The sequence below is a fragment of the Acinonyx jubatus genome, chromosome B4, assembly GCF_027475565.1.
Source record: "Acinonyx jubatus isolate Ajub_Pintada_27869175 chromosome B4, VMU_Ajub_asm_v1.0, whole genome shotgun sequence".
Taxonomy (NCBI): Eukaryota; Metazoa; Chordata; class Mammalia; order Carnivora; family Felidae; genus Acinonyx; species Acinonyx jubatus.
The window spans coordinates 37,389,791-37,412,123 of record NC_069387.1 but is presented as its reverse complement, the minus strand read 5'-3'; the positions used below and the strand labels follow the sequence as shown (position 1 = coordinate 37,412,123).

General features: G+C 50.6%; 1 protein-coding gene across 9 annotated transcripts in view; it reads right to left on the bottom strand.

The window, feature by feature from the left end:
• The window catches only part of TEAD4 (TEA domain transcription factor 4), a 69,370-nt gene that overhangs the window by 10,200 nt on the left and 36,837 nt on the right, over positions 1-22,333 (bottom strand). For 6 of the 9 annotated variants that reach the window (XR_008300057.1, XM_027074054.2, XM_053225720.1 and 3 more), the window contains 7 exons: positions 18,108-18,172; positions 17,574-17,636; positions 13,718-13,846; positions 12,583-12,626; positions 12,009-12,064; positions 9,503-9,690; positions 8,237-8,410 (listed from right to left, as the gene is read on the bottom strand). Coding sequence is in view for 8 of the 9 variants with exons in the window: in XM_027074054.2 (XP_026929855.2) it covers positions 8,237-8,410; positions 9,503-9,690; positions 12,009-12,064; positions 12,583-12,626; positions 13,718-13,846; positions 17,574-17,636; positions 18,108-18,172 (719 nt within the window). In the remaining variant the exon portion in view is untranslated. The remainder of the gene's footprint in view (positions 1-8,236; positions 8,411-9,502; positions 9,691-12,008; positions 12,065-12,582; positions 12,627-13,717; positions 13,847-17,573; positions 17,637-18,107; positions 18,173-22,333) is intronic. The other 3 variants (XM_027074053.2, XM_027074056.2, XM_027074057.2) reach the window with 3 other exon arrangements.

Here is a 22,333-nt window from a genome sequence, read left to right as displayed (position 1 = left end):
AAATGTCAGGGCCCAAAGGGAGCAGCAGGCTGGGATGCGGACCAGTCTGGGGTACTCGCCTCCCCTCCAAGGCCTCAGCTCACCTCTGCCCAACATTTTCAATTTACAGACTGGTGTTAACAACCATCAGTGTCTAAGAGTCCTCTCTCCCCCGCCCCAAGGACAGAGGTGGCCTCGGCTGGTCTCATGTGTTGTGGGGAAGGAGGGAGGGATTCAGCTTCTCAGTCCCTGCTCTAGACCGTGCATGTCACATCCAACAGAGCGCAGCCTCACAACTCAACACCTCCTGCACCCAGATGCCAGCTCCAGCTGGAAATGATTTGTCCCAGCAGCCATGAGCCTAGGAACTAATACCGCAATCCCATCAAAGAACAGTAACTTTCAATGGGGGGTGGGCTAGGAGGCTGGGTTGGGGGTATTCAAGTCATCCTCCAAGCAGACCCTGATCAGCTCCCCAGCATGCACAGTCAAGGCCTGGGCTGGACCAGAAGAACACTGCCAGGCTGGAGAAGAAAGGGAGGCTTTGGGGGAGAGGGCTTTGTTTCCTTGTCTGCTCAGCTCTCCTAACTGTGTGTGGTTGGTCTCACGGCAGCTCACAGCAGGGGAGGGAGCGGCCAGGCAAGTGGGCAGGAGAAGAGAGTTCCAGATGGCTGGGAACGCCAGAGCTGGCTGTGAGGACCCCATGGCTGACCAAAAGTCTCATGGTTAGCAAACAGGAGCATTTATTTTCCCCCATCACAGATTTGTACTCCCTGGTGGTTCTGCCCTCCCCACCCAGGAGCGACCAGATGGCTGCCAAGGTGCCCTGGCTGCCGCCATGCCCCCATCTCCGATTTCACCCGTCCTCACCCTGACCAAGTGTCTGGCCTTCAGAGAGGGCCTGGCTCTAGGGGCTCAGGCAAGGGGCAGCGGCAAGGCAGGCACACAGCCTCCCTTCACTGCCAGCAGACCCCTCACACATCGGGGTCCTCAGAGAGACAGCCTCCTGCAGATCCTCAAGAACAAAACTGCTGACTGTTCAGAGAAACAGGCCCAAGGAGGCTGAGATCTGCTTAGGTCATCACAGTTCTCAAGTGGCAGAACGGAGACAAGAGCCTCTACAGCCCAGCTGGGCCCCACTGCTGCCCCCCTGTTCTCCCATGGCACACTGGAAGGGCCCCACTGGTGGCCCACCATGCTCCCCTATATCCTGGTTACTGTCCCGGGACCCTGAGATCTGCTCTGGATTCTCCCACTTGGAAGGTGAGCTCTTGGAAGACAAGGTCCATGTCAGGTCCACACAGTGGGGGCTATGTGCACAGCCACGGGCACAGCGCAGAGGCCACAAGGGAACCTGCTGGATCAATTTCCACCCTTCCCTTCTCCCATCAATCCCTGCCTCCTACCTCCCCCAGAACATCAGAAGGAGGGGATGTGGGCCACAAGCCCACAAGGTTGGACAAGAACACTCTAATTCCTTTTCCCTAGCCGCCCAACTCTCACCTCTGGCAGGACAATCTTCTTCATTTTCTGGAAGGGAAGTCTGGACTCTAGAAAACTCAAGAGGCCTAAGTGCCCAACTCTACAAGAAATGCGCAGTTAAGTCTGCCATCTCCACACCGCCATTCTCTGCTGTCCCTCAGGGCCTTGAGGATCCTTTCTTAGGCAATCCAGAGCCTTCTCCAATGGGAACAGGAGGAGCACAGGACCCTGAGCAGGGTACACCCCAGGCACTCTGTAAGGTCAGGCAGCTCAGTGTCATGGTTCCGAGCACACACCCTGGAGACACAGTGGGTGTGAATCCTCGTGACCCTGGCAAGTCATTTCACTTCTCTGTGCCTCGGCTTCCCCTCTATAGAGTAAGGCTGTCAACTGAACCTGCCTTTGGGGTTGCAGCCAGGATGGAACATGCTGATATATGTAAAGTGATGAATAGTGCCTGGTGTGATTGTCCACCGACTGCCCTGACCTACCTTACAACATGTAGATCACGAGAACGACCAAAGGAAAAGAGGCTCACCCCGGCTGGGTGTCTTAAAGCCAGGCCCCTGCTTACTCTATGCCTCAGTTCTCCCCTGCCTTTGTGAGATGGGAGGCTGAGGATGGTCCTCGTCTGGATGGTGGCTAGAAAAATACAGAATATTACGACTAAAAGACAGGAACTAGTGAAAAGGCCCCAAATATACCATTCACTCCTCCAGGATACTGTTCCCATAAATGCTTCCTGCCAACTAGGCCTTCCTCTTGATCCAAAATTGCAACCCCAGGGTGACTGAGCCAGTGCTGAGAAGGAGCCACAAATCACCTTCCCAAGCTCCTTCTTCCAAGTCACTGATGTGGGGGCCTGGGGGAGGAAGACTCAAGAGAGGGTGCAGCCTTCGCCAAAGAAAAGACCAGAAGCCTCCCTAGACACACAGCAGGAACAGGAGTTGCCTGTACAGTGACAGTGCTAATGGTAGCCCATGGCAAAGCCTCTTGGCCCCAATTTCCATGTCATAGCTGGAAAGGAGAGTAGGGAAAGGAAAAAGGGAAGTGAGGTGGACTAAGCCCCTCCTGAAAAAAGGGAGAACGGGTCCCTGGGTGGCTCAGTCAGTTGAGCATCTGACTTCACCTCACTCAGGTTATGATCTCACAGTTTGGAAGTTCAAGCCCTGCATCGGTGAGCACGAGCCCTACTTTGGGTGAGCCCTGCTTCTCTTTCTCCCACTCTCTGCCCCTCGTAGGATTCTCTCTCTCTCTCTGCCCCTTGCTCACTTGCACCCTCTCCCTCTCTCACAAAAGAAAAAAAAAAAAAAAAAAAAGGGGGGGGAGGACAACCTGCTATGTCAGCCTCTCTGGCTGAGGTCCTGAAGAGGCTGACACGCCTGCCTGACCTACCCTATTGGCTTCCAGTCTGGATGGCTAATTATTCAACTCAGGACAACTCTGGCCACTTCCCACCTGTTCAAAACCCTTCAATGATTCCTTATTACTAAAGAGAAGGGATAGCAAATCTTTCTCAAGTGTGCCACTATCTTCCCCCACTGCCTTCACCCATGGCAGTCATTGCCCGTCAATCCAGAACCTTCTCCTTCTAGATCTTCTCAACCCAGCATGGAGGCGAGACCACACCACAAGAAAGTTCAGCAAACTCAAGACTAAAGGCTGGCCAGAGCTAGAAGGAGCCCTGAGGGGCAAAGGAAACAAAAGGAATTATAACCTAAAGCACCTCCAGAGGGCTTAGAGATAAGAAGTGAGCTGGTGTGCCTGAGAGAAGGCCTCAGTGGCTCTGGCCTGGAGGGACCAGGACAGTGGGGGCAGGGGAGGGACAGGCTTCTACACAAGGAACTGACTGAAAGGCAGTACCAAGGATGGTTAGGCCTCCGGGCCACCTCTCCCACCCTTCAGCAAAAGACCAGGGAATAATCATCTTCAGAAATTAAACAGGAGGGCTTTGGGCTTCAGGGACCCCGGGCAGGCCCGAACAGGGAAGACAGAATTACGTGAAATCCGCATAAGAAATGTTTGGCGCCCTCCAGTCCTTCCTGCTGCCTCACGCCTCGGATGCAGTGACCACGTATACCCCTTCCAGGGGCACAACTCAAGGAGTCTTCTATGGAGAAACTGAGCCACCTCAAGAAAAAAAAGGTCTAACAAACATACTGACATTTATTGATTTCCTAAAACAAAACAAAACAAACAAACAAAAAAAAACAGATGTCAAGTCCGACCTTGCACACAGAGCTCCCAATAACTATTAAATATGGGCATGGCGTAAACAACAAAAGAACTTCAGACTTCATCAAAATGAAAACCCTCTGTGCTCCAAAGGACACTATCAAGAATGGGAAAAGAGAGCTGACAGACTGGGAGACAAATCTCCAACCCGCACATCTAATAAGGGACTTCTATGTATAATATATAAACTCATGACTCCATAATAAAAGACAATCCAATTTAAAAATGGGTAAAGGAGCTCAAAAAACATTTCTCCAAAGAAGATACAAAAATGATAAGCACAGAGAAATGCAAATCAAAACCACAAGGAATCCCACTTCATACCCACTAGGATGAGTATAATCACAGAAAATATCAATTGTCAGCATGGGTCTGGAGGAACTGGGACCCTCATACAACTACTGGGGGGAATGTAAAATGGTGCAGCTGCTTTGGGGGACTGTCTGGCAGCTCCTCAAAAAGGCAAAGAGTTGCCATATGACTCAACAATTCCACAAGTGTCTACCCAAGAGAAATGAAAACCTACGGCCACACAAAAACTTGTCATGAAGTTCACAGCAGCATTATTCATAAAAGTTGGAAACAACACAAAAGTTCACCAACTGATGAACAGATAAACGAAATTTGGTATATCCATGCAATGGAGTCTAAGTGAGCCATAAAATGGAACCAAGTACTGATTCATGCTATAACACAGCTGAACCTTGAAAACATTATGTTAAGTGAAAGAAGCCAATCACAAAGGATCACACATTGTATGATTCCATTTATATGAAATGTCCAGAAAAGTCAAAGCTATAATGACAGGATTAGTGGTTGCCTAAGGCTGGGAGAGTGAGCATAGGAGGTGGTAGCTAAAGGGTATGGGGCTTATTCTGGAGGTGATGAAAATGTTCTAAAATTGACTGGCTGCACAACTCCGTGAATATACTAGAAAACACTGAACTATACATTTTAAGTCAGTGAATTTTATGGCAGGTGAATTATACGACAAGAAAGCTATTAAAAAAATATGGACCAGGGGCACCTGGGTGGCTCAGTCGGTTGAGCATCCGACTTCGGCTCAGGTCACGATCTCCCTGTCTGTGGGTTCGAGCCCCGCATCAGGCTCTGTGCTGACCGCTCAGAGCCTGGAGCCTGTTTCAGATTCTGTGTCTCCCTCTCTCTCTGACCCTCCCCTGTTCATGCTCTGTCTCTCTCTGTCTCAAAAATAAATAAATGTTAAAAAAAAATTTAAAAAAATATATGGACCAAAAAATATGACCATTTTAGGAAACTGTCCAACTTAAAATACAGACATCAAAACAGATAGAAAAAGGGATTAAAAGGAAACAAAGAAAGGAGAAGAAACTTAAAAAATGATTCTAACTTTGTATCCCCAGAAAGGAAGAGAAAAACTGTAGTCATGAAACAAGATCAGGATGCACTCAAAGAACTCTTAAAAATGTCATGGTCAAAGTTAAATATCTGACAGAAGGTGGTGCAGAGAATGCCACCATATTTCATTGATCTAATCCACCACTAACTGTGTGATGTGCCAAGATCTTTGGAATGACTAAGATAGGAAAATGCCACCAACTGAACTATGACACACTAGCAACTGAAAGACTCATCCATCTTCTTCTACAGTCACAGAACCCTAATTTTATTGAGAATGGCAGTTTACTCCACCAAAAGAGTACATTTCCCTGGCTCCTTTGCAGCTAGGTGCAACCATACAACATAATTAGGTGCTGTGTGGGACTTCCAAGAAGGCTCCATAGAGGGAACGAAGTTGGCTTCTTCCTTCCTGATGGCTGGAACCGGAAGATAAATATGATGGCTGGAACTCCAAAAGCCATGATCTTGAGGACAGAAGCCATGCACTGTGTATGGCAGACAGTTGGAAAGGAGACAGGCCCCAGTGATTTCAAGGAGCTGCTGGACCAGCCTAGACAGTCCATCTCGACTTACTTTACATGAAAGAAAAATAAACTACATCTTTATGCCACTGTTACTTTGGGTTTTATGAACTATACACTCAGATACATTCTTAACTAATTTAGAAGAATTAGAAGATAAAGTTAAGGAAATCTCCAAGAAGATGAATTGGAAAATCAACAAAAAAATTATAAAACTTATAGAGGATAGGTCCAAGAAATCCAACATTAGACTAACAGGGGTTCTTGGTAAAGAACACAGAGCAAACGGAGGGAAAGAAACAATATAAGTAAATTTCCCCAAATTGAGAAATACTAATGTCACAATTGAAAGTGCCTGGCTTAAAAATTAGAAAGTAAAAACACAGACAGCCCAAAGCTCATGAATGTGAAACTTAAGAACATAAGGGATAGAAAGGAAAATGCAAATTTTTCAGAGATAAAAAACAAAAATGAAACTCAGTGGCACAACAAAGGATAGAGAATTAGGATATAATGAGACTACTAGTGTTTGAAGACAATGGAGCAACACATTGAAAAATGATTCTTGCAAATCCTTTCTGGGAAAATGATTTATGACCTAGTTTCTCTACCCAAACTATTGATCTGGTCCCCAAAAACAGGCATTCAAACAGGCAAAGACTTAGAACATTTATCTATCACACATTTTTTTCTTAGGGAGGTACTAGAGAATGTTTTCCAGCAAAATAAGCGGGACACCAAACAGAGAGAAACAGGAGATCTGGAAAGCCATAGATTCAATACAGGAGAAAAGTGGAAGCAGTCTAGGTGTAGAGAATAACCAGTCACTGGAGCAGAACAGAGGCACCCGGGAGGAAAATCTCCAGGAGAAAGGGTAAACTGATGAATGATCTGATAGGTTTGAGCATTTGCGGAAAAACTTAATAAAAAAAAAAATTTGTATGATGGTTATGATGGAACGATTTGTAAAATTTTAATAATAGGTTTATTTAGAAATATGCAAGTAAGAAAGCCATTTATTTGTAAGAAAAAAACAAGAAAGTTGTACAAAAAAATAAAACGTGATCATAACACATAATTACATCATAAGCATTATTCTTGGCTCTCTGGTAGTCATTTTGCATGGTCAAAAATGTAAACATTTTATTGCTTTTATTAAATTATACAACTTACTGTATATGATAGTACTGAGGTGATGAGAGGGAAAGTGATATAACATTGCTGATGCTTTTCTACAGTACTGGAATAAATACAAAATGTCTTAGTTGTGATATCAAGGTATAGCAATATAAAGGTAGAACTTTGAACTCAGGAGATAAAACCTAGAATAAACAAGCGAAAATTTACATCAACTGCCTCTGGGGATCGGGATTGGGGTTGGGGAGGAGTGGGACAAAAATCTGACACTTTTCACTATAAGCCTTTGGTATTAGTTAATATTCACTGATTTAAAAATAAGATAAAGTGAAAGAAAATATAACCTATTTTTCATCCCAGGATAGATTAAAACCCAGACCTTGTATGACCAAGACCTTCAGGATCCAACTCCCCTTTCCAGTCTTATTTTCTATTATTCCCTCTCACACACCTGTACCCATGATTTCCCCTCTAGAGCCCACTTCCTTATGCCTCCCCCCGGCTGTACCAGCCCTTGCCAGGCTCAGATCCTGATAGATCTGGCCCATCCCTAAAGGCCCAGGTCCAACTTCCATTCTGCTCATACAGCAAGCCTGCAGTGTGTAAAAGCCAAGCACCCTAAAGCTCAGGGGCCCCGAGTCTCAGTTCTAGCACTGTCTCTTCTGAAGATAGCCAGGCCCGTGGGTTTGATTATAGAAGCCCAGGCTGGAGATTCCCAGCCAGGGGCCTTTAAGCCACCTGGAATTATATGTAAAATACTCTGAAACTGTCCAAAGGCTCCAATCAGCATGCCCGAAGGACTTCTGCACTTCCTCACCACTGACTTAGTGTGCACTTGTCTGACTCTCTTCCCTGCACCCCTTTTCTGCGTATACTGGGCCCCCAGAAGGTAAGCTCCCAGCGCAGGTACTACACCTCCTAGTCTTAGAGGAGATGTTTCAAAAGCAGGGGGCTCTCCCAACACAGAACCCGTCCAGGGGTGAGGCAGGGAAGGCAGCAGAGGCAAAGCCTATGGGCTCAGCTGTTTGACAAGCTGGGTAGGTATTCCTCTTGGGGTGACCTATCCTAATCCTACGGCCTACTTCTCCAAGCCCTGCCCAGCCCAAGAGCTGCTCTGTTCCAGCCCTGAAACCAGCTCAGGAGTTGGCAAACATTCCATGATGGCTCTTTGCCTATGCCCCCTTCAGTGTCTCCTGAAGTCTGTTTGCAGCGCTATAGCCCCCTAGAGGCTGCATTTCCTGGCCAGACCCGGATGCCATCACCACCTCTCAGAAGAGGGACTGATTCTGCTAGCTCGGCCCTCCAGCACCACTGGCTGGCTCCCTGTCTCAGCCTCCTGCCACTGTGTGGCCGTTTTGTGCTTGCTTCCCCACTCTGCACTGGCCCTGCCTTCCCCGGGTTTCCACTCATGGAAAGGGCACCTTATGCTCACTCTTCCTCCGTTCTCCTCATTATCATCAACGTACTAGGGACTGGAAGGAAGAGTTTATCAAAGGGCTTACCCAGAATTTCACAAGAAAAAAGGCATTGGAAGGTCCCCGTTCAAAGAGCTCCTTGAGTCCCCCCTTTTTCTCTGGGAATTTGTCATAGATCTGGCGGATGTCCACGGCTTCGAGGTAGGGGTCACTGTAGCTTGGGCTTGACTGGCCAATGTGTACAAACAGGTGCTTGTTATACTGTGGAGAGAACAGCTGGTTTCAGGGACAGGTAGAAGGTATCAGGGCAGACACAGCAGCCCAGAGCTCAGATCACAGCCATGCCACCTAAGAGCACGTGACTTCACTTCTCTGGGCCTCAGTTTCCCAACTGGAGACAGTAAAAGGATCAAATGTAAAGCAAAGTTAACGGGTATAAAGCATTTGGTGCTGTGCCTGCACCTAGTCAGTACTCAATAAATTGCAGTTATGTGTATCATTCTTGCCCTGGCTATGTGGGCATTTTCTATCTTTGGGTCTCTGTTATCTCATCTGTCACGTCAGACCACTGACCTAGATAAGCTGTTTTCAAACAGTGCTCCACCCTATAGATGGGGGCTAGGCTGCCTCTGTGTCCCCTTACAGGCACCTGGCTACAACCAAAGTCTACTTCTTCTGTTGTACCCACTGGGCTTCTGAGTAAGAGTATGATTAATGGGTGCCTCAGCTGAAAAAACAAGTTTGAAAACATCAGTGTGAAATGGTCTGTGAAGTCCCCCAGGCTCTGGCACCCTGTCAGCCCAGCCTTCTCTAGCTCCTCCTCCTCCTCTGACCTTTGCAGGTAACGCTGGTCACCAGGGACACGGGACCCTGAAGGAGACAGGGTGGGGATGGAGCTCCTCTCTCTGCTACTGTCCCAAAGATATGGGTCAGACACAGGAGGCTCCTCAGAGCCACAGGGGAAAGGGGGGGCGGTGCTGGGTGGGAGGGCAGAGAGCATGGAGGGAAGAGTACAGATCAGAGAGGGAGCAGCAGAGGGAGAGGCCAGGAGAACCGGGATAGAAAAAGAAACCAGGGGATGGCTTTGGGATGGGAGCATCAACAGTGTCAGGGAAAGAGGGAGGTGAAGTGAGGAAAGAAGAGAGAGGGAGGATGAAGGAAAGGGGGAGGGCCAATGGAAGGGAAGACTGGGAAGCAACAGGACATCTAAGTAAAACCCAGAAGTGGAGTGGGGCAGAAGGCCAGGGCAGGAAGCCAGAAGCAGGTGGAAAAAGAGCTGGAAAGACATGGGAGCAAGAACCTCTGGGAACAGGAGAGGGTGGGAGAGCCAGCCAGACCCAGGCCAGGACCTACCGTATCAGGGTCCTGCTGCTGCTCCAGGAAGGCAGAGAACTCCAACATCCAGAGCTTGGAGCTGGCCACACTGCGGCCCTGCCATGGGGGTGCCGGGGGCGCTGAGGGCGATGGGGCAGGTCCTGCAGGAGACTCAAACCCTGCATGCAGCAGGAAAGGCACATGGGGACGGGTCCACGCCTCAGCCTCTGCGAGGATCCCAGGCCCAGCCGTGAGACCCTGTGCTGGCAAGGGAATCATCTCCTGCCTCCCCTAAATGGGACCCCCCCGGCAGGGGTGGTGGAGGGGAGTGCCTGGCCCGGTACAAGTTAGGCCCCTTGGGCCCCCCGTACAGAACTGTCCTCAAGGGAAAATGGATGCCGCGTGGAGGGGCCGGGATGCCAGCTGGGCTGAGGGCTTCCGAGCAGCACAACTACGTTCTTGTGGAGGAGCTTCTGGTCCGGTCAAAGATAACCAGACACACTGCTATAGTGATGGAAGCCCCGTGAGAACTGGAAGTTTCCGGATCTGTTCACTGCAGTCTCTCCAGCCCCTAGAACAGTGCCTGGCATTCCTTACAGGTTTGCTAATAACGGAAGTAATGAGTGTGATAAGAATTGACAAAGTATGCACTTGGGGGTGGGCAGGGAAGGTTTTTCCCAAGAAAGTGATGCTTGAAGGAAATAGTAAGTACAGGCAGGAGGGGAGAAAGGGGAAAGGGTGCTCCAAGCAGAGGACACGGCAGAGGCAAACTAGGGGCTGTGAGAAGCCCCGTCCTCAGAGGAACTGGAGAGTGGGTGGGTTTGTGCCAGTGGCAGGAAACGAAGACAAGAGATGAGCCGGACGGGGGAACTGCGCTAAGCAGCATGAATTTTAGCCTGAGAGTCTGAGAGGGACAGAGGATTTTAGGGAGGACAGTGAACTGATCAGACATGCATTTCTGAAAGATCCTACTCAGTGTGAGGGAAGGACTGGGCAGGGGTGAGGCGGTCAGAGGCTTGGTCCCAGGGATGTTTTCTCAGTGGAAAAATGATGGCCTGAATGAAAGCGGTGTAGTGAAGGGAAGAGTAAGGGATAAAGGAGGCACATCCTGGGCCTTAGTGACTGACGGGATGTGAGAAAGCAGTGAGACAGAACTCCAGACACCAGCTTTCCAGGCTGGGAAGTCCCACATGCTGAGGTGGGTAACTCGGGAGCATTCAAGGAAGGAGACAGAGAAGAAACACAAGGGTGGGAGGAGGGCCATGCTGGACACTGAACAAGTGCTATGTGCCAGACATGACTGGATACACAGAAGACACAGACCAGTCAGCCACAGACGTTGCCCCCCAACCCCAGATACTGGCAATAGAGTGTCAAGTGTCAGATGGGGGTGCAGAACGCTCAGGATGCCTAAACTGGGTGGGGGCAGGGCAGAGGAGCTTCCAGGAGGCCTGAGCAACAGCCCAGAGGCAGGGCGGGGCTGAGGGCATGGAGGGAAGGAGGGAGAGGAGAGAAAGCTAAATTACCAAGGAGGTCCATGCAAGTCCTACTACAGAGTTTAGATTGTACCCAGAAGGCACCAGGGAGCCAGGATTGGAGTTTGTTTGTTTGTTTGTTTATTATTTATTTATTTATTTATTTATTTATTTATTTTAGGATTGGAGTTTAAGCCTAGGAACCACATGGTGGGATTGATGCTTTATAAAGGTCCCTGGGGTAAATTACAGGGTGAAGAGGGGAAGCGAGATAAAACCGGTGTCAGGTTAAGAGGCTGCTGCAGTAATCCAGGCAAGAGTAGGTGGGCCTGAACCAAGACAGTGAGGCCAGGGAGAGGAGGGGACACACAGGAGGGTGGATCGCTCGTGCTGGGAGAAAGTAGCAATAAGGACACCAGGAGGGTGGTGGGCTGCTCTCAGAACAGAACCAGCCAGGCCAGAAGGTCAGCAGGGAGTCATTCCCCAAGCCAGAAAAGGTGGTTAAGGGGAAGGATCCTGTCTTGCCCTTCAGAGAGGAAGGAGGTAAGGGACCTCCATGAGAAAGAAGCAAAGACAGGGCAGGTTACCTGAGCAGTGAGAGGGAGGGGCCCTACCCATGCTCCAGGCCTCTGCCCAGGAGTGTTCCCTCTGCTCACAAGTGGCTCCAGGCAACAAAGCCACGCTCTCCTTGGACCTCCCATTTTGAAAGAGACATCTTAGCATCACCAAGAGGGAAGCCATCCCAGGAGCCAAGCTGCACAGGACACACATGCAGCATAGAAAGATGGCTGGGGGACAGCTGCCCTGGGGCACAAGGACCGCCCCCTCTGACCCGTGTGCACCCCTGGAAGCCCTGAGTGTATCAAACAACCCGAGAGGTATGGCGGGCTTGGTGCACGGCAGAGGTGTGCGTGGCAGGAGCACAGAATGGGGTGGGGCCAGGAGACTGAGCACACGCCAGGGCAGCATCTAACAGGGGCATGAGGCATCCAGCTGTCGGGGGGCCGGGACCTGGAGGGCAGGAGCTGCAGGTGTGCGAGGTGCACGGGAGCTGTGCGCTGCCGACCCACCTGGCAGAGGCAGCGAAGGCTGGACAGCGTAGGTTTGTTGAGAGAAAGGTTTCACACTACGGAGACAGGAGAGAGGAGGTGTAAGCCCTGGGCAGGTTGCAGCCCAGGAGTCTCTGGCAGCGTCCAACGCTGTGTGTGGCTGGCCCCAGTGGTCTGAGCATAAGTGGCCTTAATGGGCTCTGGCCACCTGCTCCCTCCCCTGCCAAGTCCCTCAAGTTTCATGGATGACCCACAGAAGCAGCATGTCTGTTGGGAAAATCCATTCCTCCCTCCTTCCTTCCCTCCCAAGCCAGCCAGAGGTCTGCTTCCTAGCCTCTCTCCCTCAGGGTCCCAAGCTCTGGCCTTGTTTCACCCTGGACAGACTGGAGTTTCAGCAAATGCCACCCCAGAGTGTCCACACCACAGACTGAGCTATTGCCTAAAAAGCAGGACAGCCTGATCCCAAAGCTCAAGCCCCTCCTGAAAGGCTGCCCCCAGACTGCTACCCTGTCCCATACTGGGAGCCAGGCTCCACAGCACAAGTCCACAGGCTCAAGTTCAGTTCAGAGAGCAACTGGTAGCAGGCCATACTCACTCATGGGATGTTCCAGCTTGGCCCGGCAAAGCTCCTTGCCAAAACTGAGGAGGCAAAAAGCACAGAGTCAGCACAGCCCCATGCACCAGGGCCGTGGTGTGGGAAGACCGAGCAGGGGCCTCATCTGGAAGGCAGGATTGGGGGCCTAGACCCAGTGGGCAGTAAGGAGAGTCAGCACTGCTACACTGGGCTAGGTTACAGCAGTGTCCCAAAGTGTGTTTCAAAGAGCTCTAGTCTCTAGACACACTCTGCCAAGAAGGTGCTCCTTGAGAGAAACCCCAGGTTTAGAATTACAGCAACTGTATTCCTCCCTTAGAGGCCCACAGTGCGTAGCAGCACATAAGGCCTGAACAGTCCAAGGTCAAGAAACCTATTTAGTTGTAAGCGTCCCAAACTTCCTTACGCACAGAATTATTTTGTTCCCTATCTATGCAATATTCTGACGGACTAGCAGTCTCTGGAGCACACTTTGAAAACTCCTGGACGAGAGGCTCACCGAGCATGGGGTGAGGTCCTTCCCTACACGCCTAGGGCAGTGCTATGGGTGCATGGTGAAGACCCATGTAGACCCTATAGCCAAGAAAACCTTGTGAGGACACAGCACTAGAAAGGAGGAGCCTTTCTAGATCATTCTGAAAGGGTGACCAAGCTGGCCGTGGCCAAGAAATTTAAAACCCAAACAAGCGTTTGTTCCTGAACATCAGCTCTCCGACTGGAAAGAGAACAGTGCTGAGGAGCAGAGGGGAGGGGGGAGCCGGGACAGAGCCGAGTGGTGGAGAGCTGCTCAGGGGCATGCTGGTGTCACACCAAAGACTCAGGCATCAGCCCCCTCACCTGTCAATCAGGCCAACTCTGTAGAGCTCCTTGGTTGGTCAGCTAATGGGAGCTGCTTTGCCCCTTGTGGGAGGTCTGCTGTGTCACCGTCAAGGCCCCCGAGAAGGTGGTGCCGATGCCAGCAGAGCTGTGCCTCAGCGTGGCCCCTTGGCCCTTGGTCCCTCCTTCCCCCTGGCTCTCCTGGCCTTGGAGGACTCAAGTGAGAGAAATGTGGCCTGGCCAGTGCCTCTGGCTCCTCAGGAGGGGGAGGAGTGAGAAGGAGGGGCTGGTGTGGCCTCTGGCTCCAGGCAGCCCCACTTACCCCTGAGACTGCTGGGTGGCCTGGGCCCCGGGCGAGGGCCATTTTACTGTGGAAGGCTGTGGCGGAGATGGCCTGGGCGGGCGACATGGGAGCCATGCTCTGCAGGGCCTTGTCCTTAGCTGCCTGGTCCTGGGGAGACATTGGAAGGGAGGGCCTCAGCAGTGGTCACTAGGGCAGGCATGGGCAAGGCGGGATCCGGGCTTGTGCTCAGGGAAGCTGTCCTATCGCCAGTGGCCAGAGCCCTGGACAAGGCCCTGAGGGCCGAGGCTTACGCCCCTGCAGTGCTATTAACTTTGTTTGTGACTAAGTGCAGGTCACTTGGTTTCTCTGATCAGTTTCCTCATCTGTCAAAGGGGCAAAATACGTGTCCAGCCTATTTTATTAGAGCTTAAAGGGCCTTTTGGAGACCATCTGCCAGGCAGTGTCTCCACGGGGATACTTTAAGAACAGAAGCTTTTTAGTCCTTGCTCGCCTCCACACCACTGGCAGCTGGCATGGTACCTGGCTCATAGTAGATGATACATAAATATGTCAGAGCCCTCCTCGAATGGACAGTAGGGGTCATCCTCGGTCACACAAACTGTCTAGAGGCATGGGGCGATCTCCTGTGGCCCCACCTGTCTCAGGCCTGCCCCAGGGGTCTCCCCTTGCACTGTGGACACCCAAGGCACCCCCAGACTTTTCCATGTCAGGATGTAAACACGTACGGTCTGCCCTCCCTGGGTCCAAAGGCCCCAAAAACGGTTCACCCTGCACCGGCTCTGAACAAAGAAGTACTCAGGGAAGCATATGTGAGGAACAAACAGGCACTTAATGACATTAGTGATGATGATAATAATAATAGTAGTAACAATTTTTATATGTGTGTAAGCCAGCAGTTCCCATCCTGAGTGTCCTAATCCCACAGGTCTTCAAAAGTGATGAGACCGTATTTCAGTACTGAGATTTCTGTATTTCAAAAAGCCTGATGGGAACTGTGTTTTTGTCCAAAATAAGACCACATTTATAGACTGGAATGGCAAGTATTATTCAGCGTGTATAGCTTAATTGAGGCCAAAAGATTGGATTATGTCAACTCAGGAGCTCAGATTAGAAATTCTAGCTTTACGATGAATATTTTTAAACAGAGAAAATAAATTAGCTGTTATTTGGTAATGAAGTTGGTAGACCCAGATCTGTCCTGAGTCATAACCGAGTCATCCCAGAGAAGCGATGGAGGTCCCTGCAGCCCACAGGTGCCGTTCTATGACAGTTTCACTGAGTCCCCACCGTAGCCCTGTGAGGCGGGCACCACCTTGGTGGCCCCCAACAGCATCCCAACACCTCGTGATTGTGGGGCAGGATTCCAAAGGCCCCTCCACTCAGCCTCTCCAGGACCATCTGCACTCACTTGGCACAAGGTGACCCACACGTGGACTCTGAACATCACAGCACTCCTGTGAGGCCAACAGGACCAGTAGGATCCCCATTTTAAGATGAAGAAACCGAGGCTCAGAGAATTTATGTGACTACGGTGTTGACAGTGGTGATGGTTGGCCTGAGAGTTTGGCCCCGGTTGGCATTATCAATTTACCTCTGGGCCTCTGCAGGGCTGGGGCAGGGGGGCGGAGGACACTGGGGCAGGGAGCGAGGAGGATGGACACTGATATTTGCCAGCACCCAGCGCACACCACAGAACACACAGGAAACCCTTCTGAGTGGACGGGTCATCCTCAAACCACTGTCCTTTTGGGGTCAAACTTGGGCCTTGCTCTCAGAGGCTCCCTGATAACCAAAGAGGGAGCTAATCAGCATAAGGTGGCCTCTTCCCAAGGACACTTGCACTGTTCAGGAGGAAGAAGTCAAACACGCCCAGGCCAGCTGGCTCAGGCCTCTCCCTCCAGGAGGACATGTATGATGCAGCAGGCCATACCCTCCCAAAGCTTGCAGACCTCTGTGGTTAACAACTACATTATGAAGCCAGAGAGCCCCATCCGCTCAATGTCAGCCACTTACGTCCCTTCCCGGATAGCTGATCTAAACAAATGACTGGGACTCAGGAAACCACGTCCTTACCAGGGTGGGACAGGAATCAGGGGGAAGTAGGAAGGACATTATGAGGAGTGACATCAAATGGCCAGGCTATAAGGCCAGGGAGTCACTGAATTTTGGGGCTGGAGAGGACCTCAGACGTCAACTTGCTTAACTCTGTCATTTTACATTTTAAACCAAATGGAGCTTGAGGAAGGTCAGTGACTCATCCAAGTTCACATGGTACAAGGGCAGAGCATGCTACACCAAATCCCGGGTCCTGGAGGATTTCTATCTAATAGAAGTCTGTCCACCAGGGATTATGTTAGGTCACAGACCCTTTTGAGAATATGACAAAATCCTCAAACCAATCTCCCCAAGAAAACTCATATAAATATTTGCATATTATTTAAGGGGCTCATGGCTGCCCTTGATGTCCATCCAGTGGTCTACGAAGGCTCTCCCTGGCCTCCAAGTTACAGCATGTGGACAAAGGTAGGTGCGATTCCTTGAAGCAAATGTGCCCATACAGATGGTCCCCAAGGGAATTAAAAGTTTCCCTGGATGGCTGTAAACAGAACACTGTAAAGTCTTGTCTCCATTCTGGCCCCCTGCCAGGGTCCCAGTGAGAGGCAGACCGGAGAGGGAAAGTGGGGCTCAAGTTGGACTCCAGGACCCAAGGGTGTCTGAGGGTACGTGTGCTGGCTTGAGAGGGAGTGACAGCTGAGGCCCAGCCAGCTGTCCCAGGGACAAAGGAACGAGGTGCCGGGCTGCAGCTGTGGGGGCTGGGGACAGCTGGGCTGAGTGGGCAGAGGGGTGCGGCTTCCTGGGAGTTCCCACCACTCATTTGGAGCCTCCCATGTCAGGATCACGGACAACTGAAGCCACACGGGACCTTCAAGTTCCTCTAGTTCAGGGGTTTTTAACTGGGTTATGAGCTACTTTGGGGTTCAAGAGCCACAGAGCATCAGAAACAGATGGGAGCAGGGTCTCTGGCCTATTCCTCACTAACCTAGCTTTGACTGGAGTAGCCCCTTTGATAACATATGGGGGTGATATTTTGTTTGGGGGGGAAAGGGGGGACCTGGCTGCTTAAAAAAAAGTGTGTTAACTGCTGGACTCAGTCTGATTCCCTCAGATGTTAGCTCTTCCTGCCAAGTAGCTGGGAAAACTCTACTACAAGCGTGTCTATGGTGGGGTGGGGGCTCACTCCCTCTTGCCATTCACCAAAAGGGTCCCCTGGCTCCAGCGACCAGGAGGCCTAAGTCCTGTGGGGAACAGAGTGCCCCAGGGGGAGTCCTGTGGGGCATGGCCCTGTAAGGTAGGGCTGACCTGGGGAGGGGAGAGAACTGCCCATCTCAGAGAGCAGAGTGCAGGAAGGAATTCCACCAGCTCCCACAGTACAACCCACCCCCACCCCACTACCCACAGCAGTGCCTCCCAAGCCTGACCACCCTGTAGGCTCAGCAGATGGCAAATAAGGGGCCAGTGGCTCAAGGACGTCCTCAAGGAAGGGGGTATGGAGGACAATCCCACTGTGATTCGGGAAGTACTCTGTCCAGGGAGGGGGGATGCTCTAGAGCCTGGTGGTCACACATACTTACACACACACACACACACACACACGGCTCTGAAGTCAAGTGTCATTCCCTACATAGACAGGAGCACAATTATAGGCTAAATCCCAGTCTTCTTAACACCAACAAGCATGCCGGCTCTGCACACAAACAGCCAGCCCCTGAACCCGAGGGAAGACTTTTCCTGCTGGAAAAGGAGCTCCAATTTCTAGGAAGCTGGCCCCACCCATGCCCTAGGTCCTCCCTCCCACTGCTGCTGTTTGCCTTACCTTTAGCTTGGCCTGGATCTCGCGGGCTTTGCGACGGGCCAGCACCTGGATGTGGCTGGAGACCTGCAGCAGGAAGAGAAGGCTCCTGTCCCTACCTCCCAGAAGGCCTGTGCTCCCCATTCTGGCTCCCTGACCCTCAGCACCGCCCTCCTCAGCCTCAATCCACATCTGTGGAATGAATGAATGAAAGGGCCAGTCAATGGTGGGCCTTCAGTCCCTCCATATCCAGCTAATCCAGACTTTGGCAATAAATACAAGTATAGTGCCAGTACTTTGTCCTCTGTTCTTCTGGTGTCCTGGAGAGGGGAGGGGGCTGCTGACTCCCCTGTAAGGTGAGGGATTTCCTCCCAGTTGATAGCAACAGGAACCACAGGGAAACTGAACTATCTGTGGCACACCAAAAAGACACAACCCCTCTGAACCAACCCCACCAGGAATCCACACTGGGGCCTACAGAGGCCCTGGCCCACCATGGGAGCAGGCTGGAACTGAGGTACCTGCCCCTGGGACCCACACTCATCTTTCAGGGCCCACCTGCTTCCTGGTGCGGGTCTTGCCTGTCCGGAGCTTGATGTAGCGGGCAATCAGCTCATTCCGACCTACAGAGACACCAACAGCTTCTCAGCAGAAGAAGGACAAAAGGCAGGCACACAGGATGATCTGGGAGATCTCTTCCCTCATCCTCTGGCCACCTGGACTGGGTACTTGGGGTGAGGATTCTACAGGTTCCCTCCTGCCCTCCTTGGATCCCACGGATCTCCCAGCAGCAAGAGGAAGCTGAGGCCTTGGTGGGAGACTGGTAACCTGAGAGCAAGGAGGTGACAGGGCTGTGGGCCCCACATAAACTTGGAGAGCCCTCTCAGAGGCCACCTCCTCCCCTCCACTCTACAACAGCAGGCTGACAGTCCTGCCTCCTCCTGGGGCCTTCTGCACACTTGAGAGGCTGCAGGGAAGCACTTCGGCTTTGGCCATCCCCCATGCAGTCCCCGTGGCTTCCACCACCTCCATATGAGCAGGGCCTTACAAGATGTCTTGTCTGGTCTGTGAGCAGTAGCGGGGATGGGGGACATACGTGCTGAGACACCGAGGGTCCCCAGAGAGGAGGTCTGAAGCGCTTAACTCAAAGAAAACCCAGACAGACCACAACTCCAGCCCCGTGGCTCTAACCAGTCAACAAGTAATACTGAGTGTGCGCCATGGGCCCACCCTGCTAGGGGCTAAAGCTGCATCTAAGGGATCTCAGAAAACTATGAGGAGCCACCTGTGTCCTCTACTACTATAAATGCAATTATGAAAAGAGGTTCCGTCTTCAAAGAAACTGCCACCTAGCTGAGGAGAGACGTGTGCCCATGCTGTAACTCCAGTGCGTGCCACAGACAGGGAACACACAGTGTGTTCAGAGCACAAGGGGTCAGTTCAGGTTGGGTGGTCAGGTGAGCCTTCAGCTGGACCTTGACCACTGGGTAGGATTAAACCATAAAGAAGGACATTGGGCTGGGGAGAGGGAGGGCAAGGGGATTTCAGCAGGAGCTACCACCTCCCTGGTCCAGCTCTGGGGCCAGAGGGCACAGCCGACAGCCTGCCCTGTCCTGCTGGCCCTTGTTGAGCCTGGAGGACTGTGACTATGAGTAAGGAGACTGCTGGTGCAGGGGGTGGGGGTGGGGTGGTGGTGATGAATAGGCTATCCGCCACCCTGCTGTAAGCAGAGAGCACAGCCAAGGCCAAGCTGGCCCCCCAGCTGACCTTTCCCCACTGCCAACGCTGAATTAAGAGGCCACCCTGAAGAGGTCTCATCTGCCAGAAAGACTAGCTGGCCTGAGCACTGGACTGTCTGTGTCAGGGAAAGAAGGGAGGGAGGATCAGACCCTGAGGATATCACCTGCCGGCTGGTCTGCACCTAAAACAGGGATCCAGCAAGATGGCTCTTCTCAAAGCTCTCCAGGGAGAGGTATTCCAAAGGCTCCTTTAAACAAATGTCTGAATAAAGTTCAACAGTCCTGCCCCATGTCTAACTTGAGACACTCATGTTGCAGCTATGAAGTGCTATTATCACTTGCCAGAGAGTCTAAGTCATCACCAGTGGTGACTATACACGGGTCACAGAACTGGGATTTGGGGAGCCAGATGCTAGCCCAGTGGTTCCACAAATGAGCTATGGGACCGTGGCCAATGGGATTTTATTCCTCCATGGACCTTTACCCAGACTTCTCTTCTTAAAACAGGCCCTTTTAGGTGTGCCTGGGTGTCTCAGTCGGTTGAGCGTCCGACTTTGGCTCAGGTCATGATCTCACAGTTTATGGGTTTGAGCCCCGCATTGGGTTCTGTGCTGACAGCTCAGAGCCTGCAGCCCGCTTTGGATTCTGTGTCTCCCTCTCTCTCTGCCCCTCCCCCGCTCATATTCTGTGTCTCTCTCTGTCAAAAATAAACATTAAGAAAAATTTAATAAAAATAAAATTAAATAAATAAATAAATAAATAAATAAATAAATAAATAAATAAAACAGGCCTTTTTAGGGTATTTTCTCAAGATTATTCCAACCAAATTTTTATAGACTTAGGAAACAGACCTTAACTTTGGCTCAGTTTCCTTTCCTGTAAAACAAACGGGCCTGTGGGAGTAGTGTAGTTCAGAGACCAGCCTGGGAGCAAGGAGAAGAGCAAGGGGAGAGAGAAGGTTCCTAAGAGCCAGGAAGCTGACTGCAGTGCTGGAGGACATGCTCTTGAGAAGGGCAAGTTGGAGAGTCCCGGGGCGGGTGGTGGGAAAGGCAGGGGGCACTCGTCTGAATGGCATCAGAGACCAATTGTGTTCCCATGCTGCTCCTCTAGCCCACACCTTGTGTGCAGGGAGCAACCTATCAGTTCTATCTGTCTTTTCTGTTAGATTCTCAACACCTCAGAGCAAGAGACTACACATCCCCATTCAGGTCGGCATCTCCAAAATCTGGCCCTGTTTGTCAAATAAAGGGTATATCAGCAAATCTTGACAGCCGACCCTTGAAGAACATGGGTTTGAACTGCACAAGTCCACTTACACATGAATTATTCTCAATAAATACAGCACAATACCATATGTATTTTCTCTTCCTTAGGATTTATTAAATAACATTTTCCTTTCTCTAGCTTATTTTACTATAAGGATATAGTGAATAGATATAACATACAAAATATGTCTTAATCGACTGTTTATATTATTGATAAGGCTCTGGTCAATAGCAGCTGTTAGTAGTTAAGTTCTGGGGGAGTTCAAGTTATACGTGGATTTTCTACTGTGTCTGGGGGGAGGGTAGCATCTCTAACCCCCACATTGTTCAAAGGTCAATTGTATAACCGGAATCTAGACACTTCTCACCACCTCACCCTCCGTGGTCCAAGCTCCCATCCTCCCTGGCCTCAACTATTAGAATAGCCTTCTACCTGGATCCCCTGATCAGCCTATTCTCAACACAGCAGCCACAGCAATCCTGTGGCTCAAACACCCTCCAGTGGCTTCCCATCTCCCTCAGATTATAAGTGTCCAAGCCCCTACAATGGCCTAGAGAGACCCACAGGATCTGTTCACTCCATCCCCAGCTCAGCCCCTCCCTGAACTTGTGTCACCTGCTACTTGGTCTCCTGGCTGTTCCTAAGACCTGCCTGACCCATGCCCATCTGAAAGCCTTTATGTGCCCTGTTCTCAGCCCAGTCACATGTGGCCCACAACCTCACCTTCACACCCTTGACACCTTCTTTGCTCAGATGCCATTGCCTTAGAGACCACTTCCCTGAACACTCCCCTGAAAACTGAGGTCAGCCCCCGCCTACCCACCTTGGACTGCCTACTGTCTTTACTGTTCTCATAGCACCTTCTCACATGCCATGTGATCTGCCTACTTACTGAGCTGCCTACTCAGAGCACTGTCTACCTCCTCCCCACTCCCAGCAGAAGGAAAGCTCCTGAGAACAGGGATTCACACCCAACACCTAGAACACTGCCTGCAGTTTTCTGTAGCAGGTTCCCACAAACATTGTTAAATGAATAAGGGATAATGTTAAATAGTGATATGATACTGGCCAAATGTCCCACAAGGCTCTTTAGCCTTCTATAGGTAAGGTACAAGTTATAGAAAAGCAAATACCCTTTTACTTCTGATTAGTCCAACATAATTTTTAAAGTGATTTCTTATCCCGGTCTCATTTGACCCTCTCCATGCAGGAACAAATCCAGATTTGGGGGGAGCCTAAAGCATCTAAAAATTGGAAGGCTCTCATTGAGAAAAAGAATTTAAAATATAAACCAAAATTAGGCTAAGATCATTTTAGGTTAAGATGGGTATGTTTATTCTCTTGATGATAGTAATTGGTTTCATAGGTGTATATGTCTGTCAAAACTCAACCAAATTATCCACTTCAAATATGTATGTATAGTTCACTATATGGCAATTATATTCCAATAAAACTACTTTACAAATTTAAATTAAAAATAAAAAGCTTAGAGGTGCGTGGGTGGCTCAGTTGGTTGAGTATCTCACTGGCTCAGGTCATGAATGATCTCACGGTTCATAAGTTTGAGCCCCTCATGAGTTCGAGCCCCTCATCGGGCTCTGTGCTCAGAGCTGGGAGCCTGGAACCTGTTTCGGATTCTATGTCTCCCTCTCGCTCTCTGCCCCTCCCCCGTTCCCTCCCTCTCTCTCACCCTCAAAAATGAATAAACGTTAAAAAAAGAATAATAAAAGGTTTAGGGACATCACATTACTAGTGATGGTCTTGAAGCATTAGCCCCAT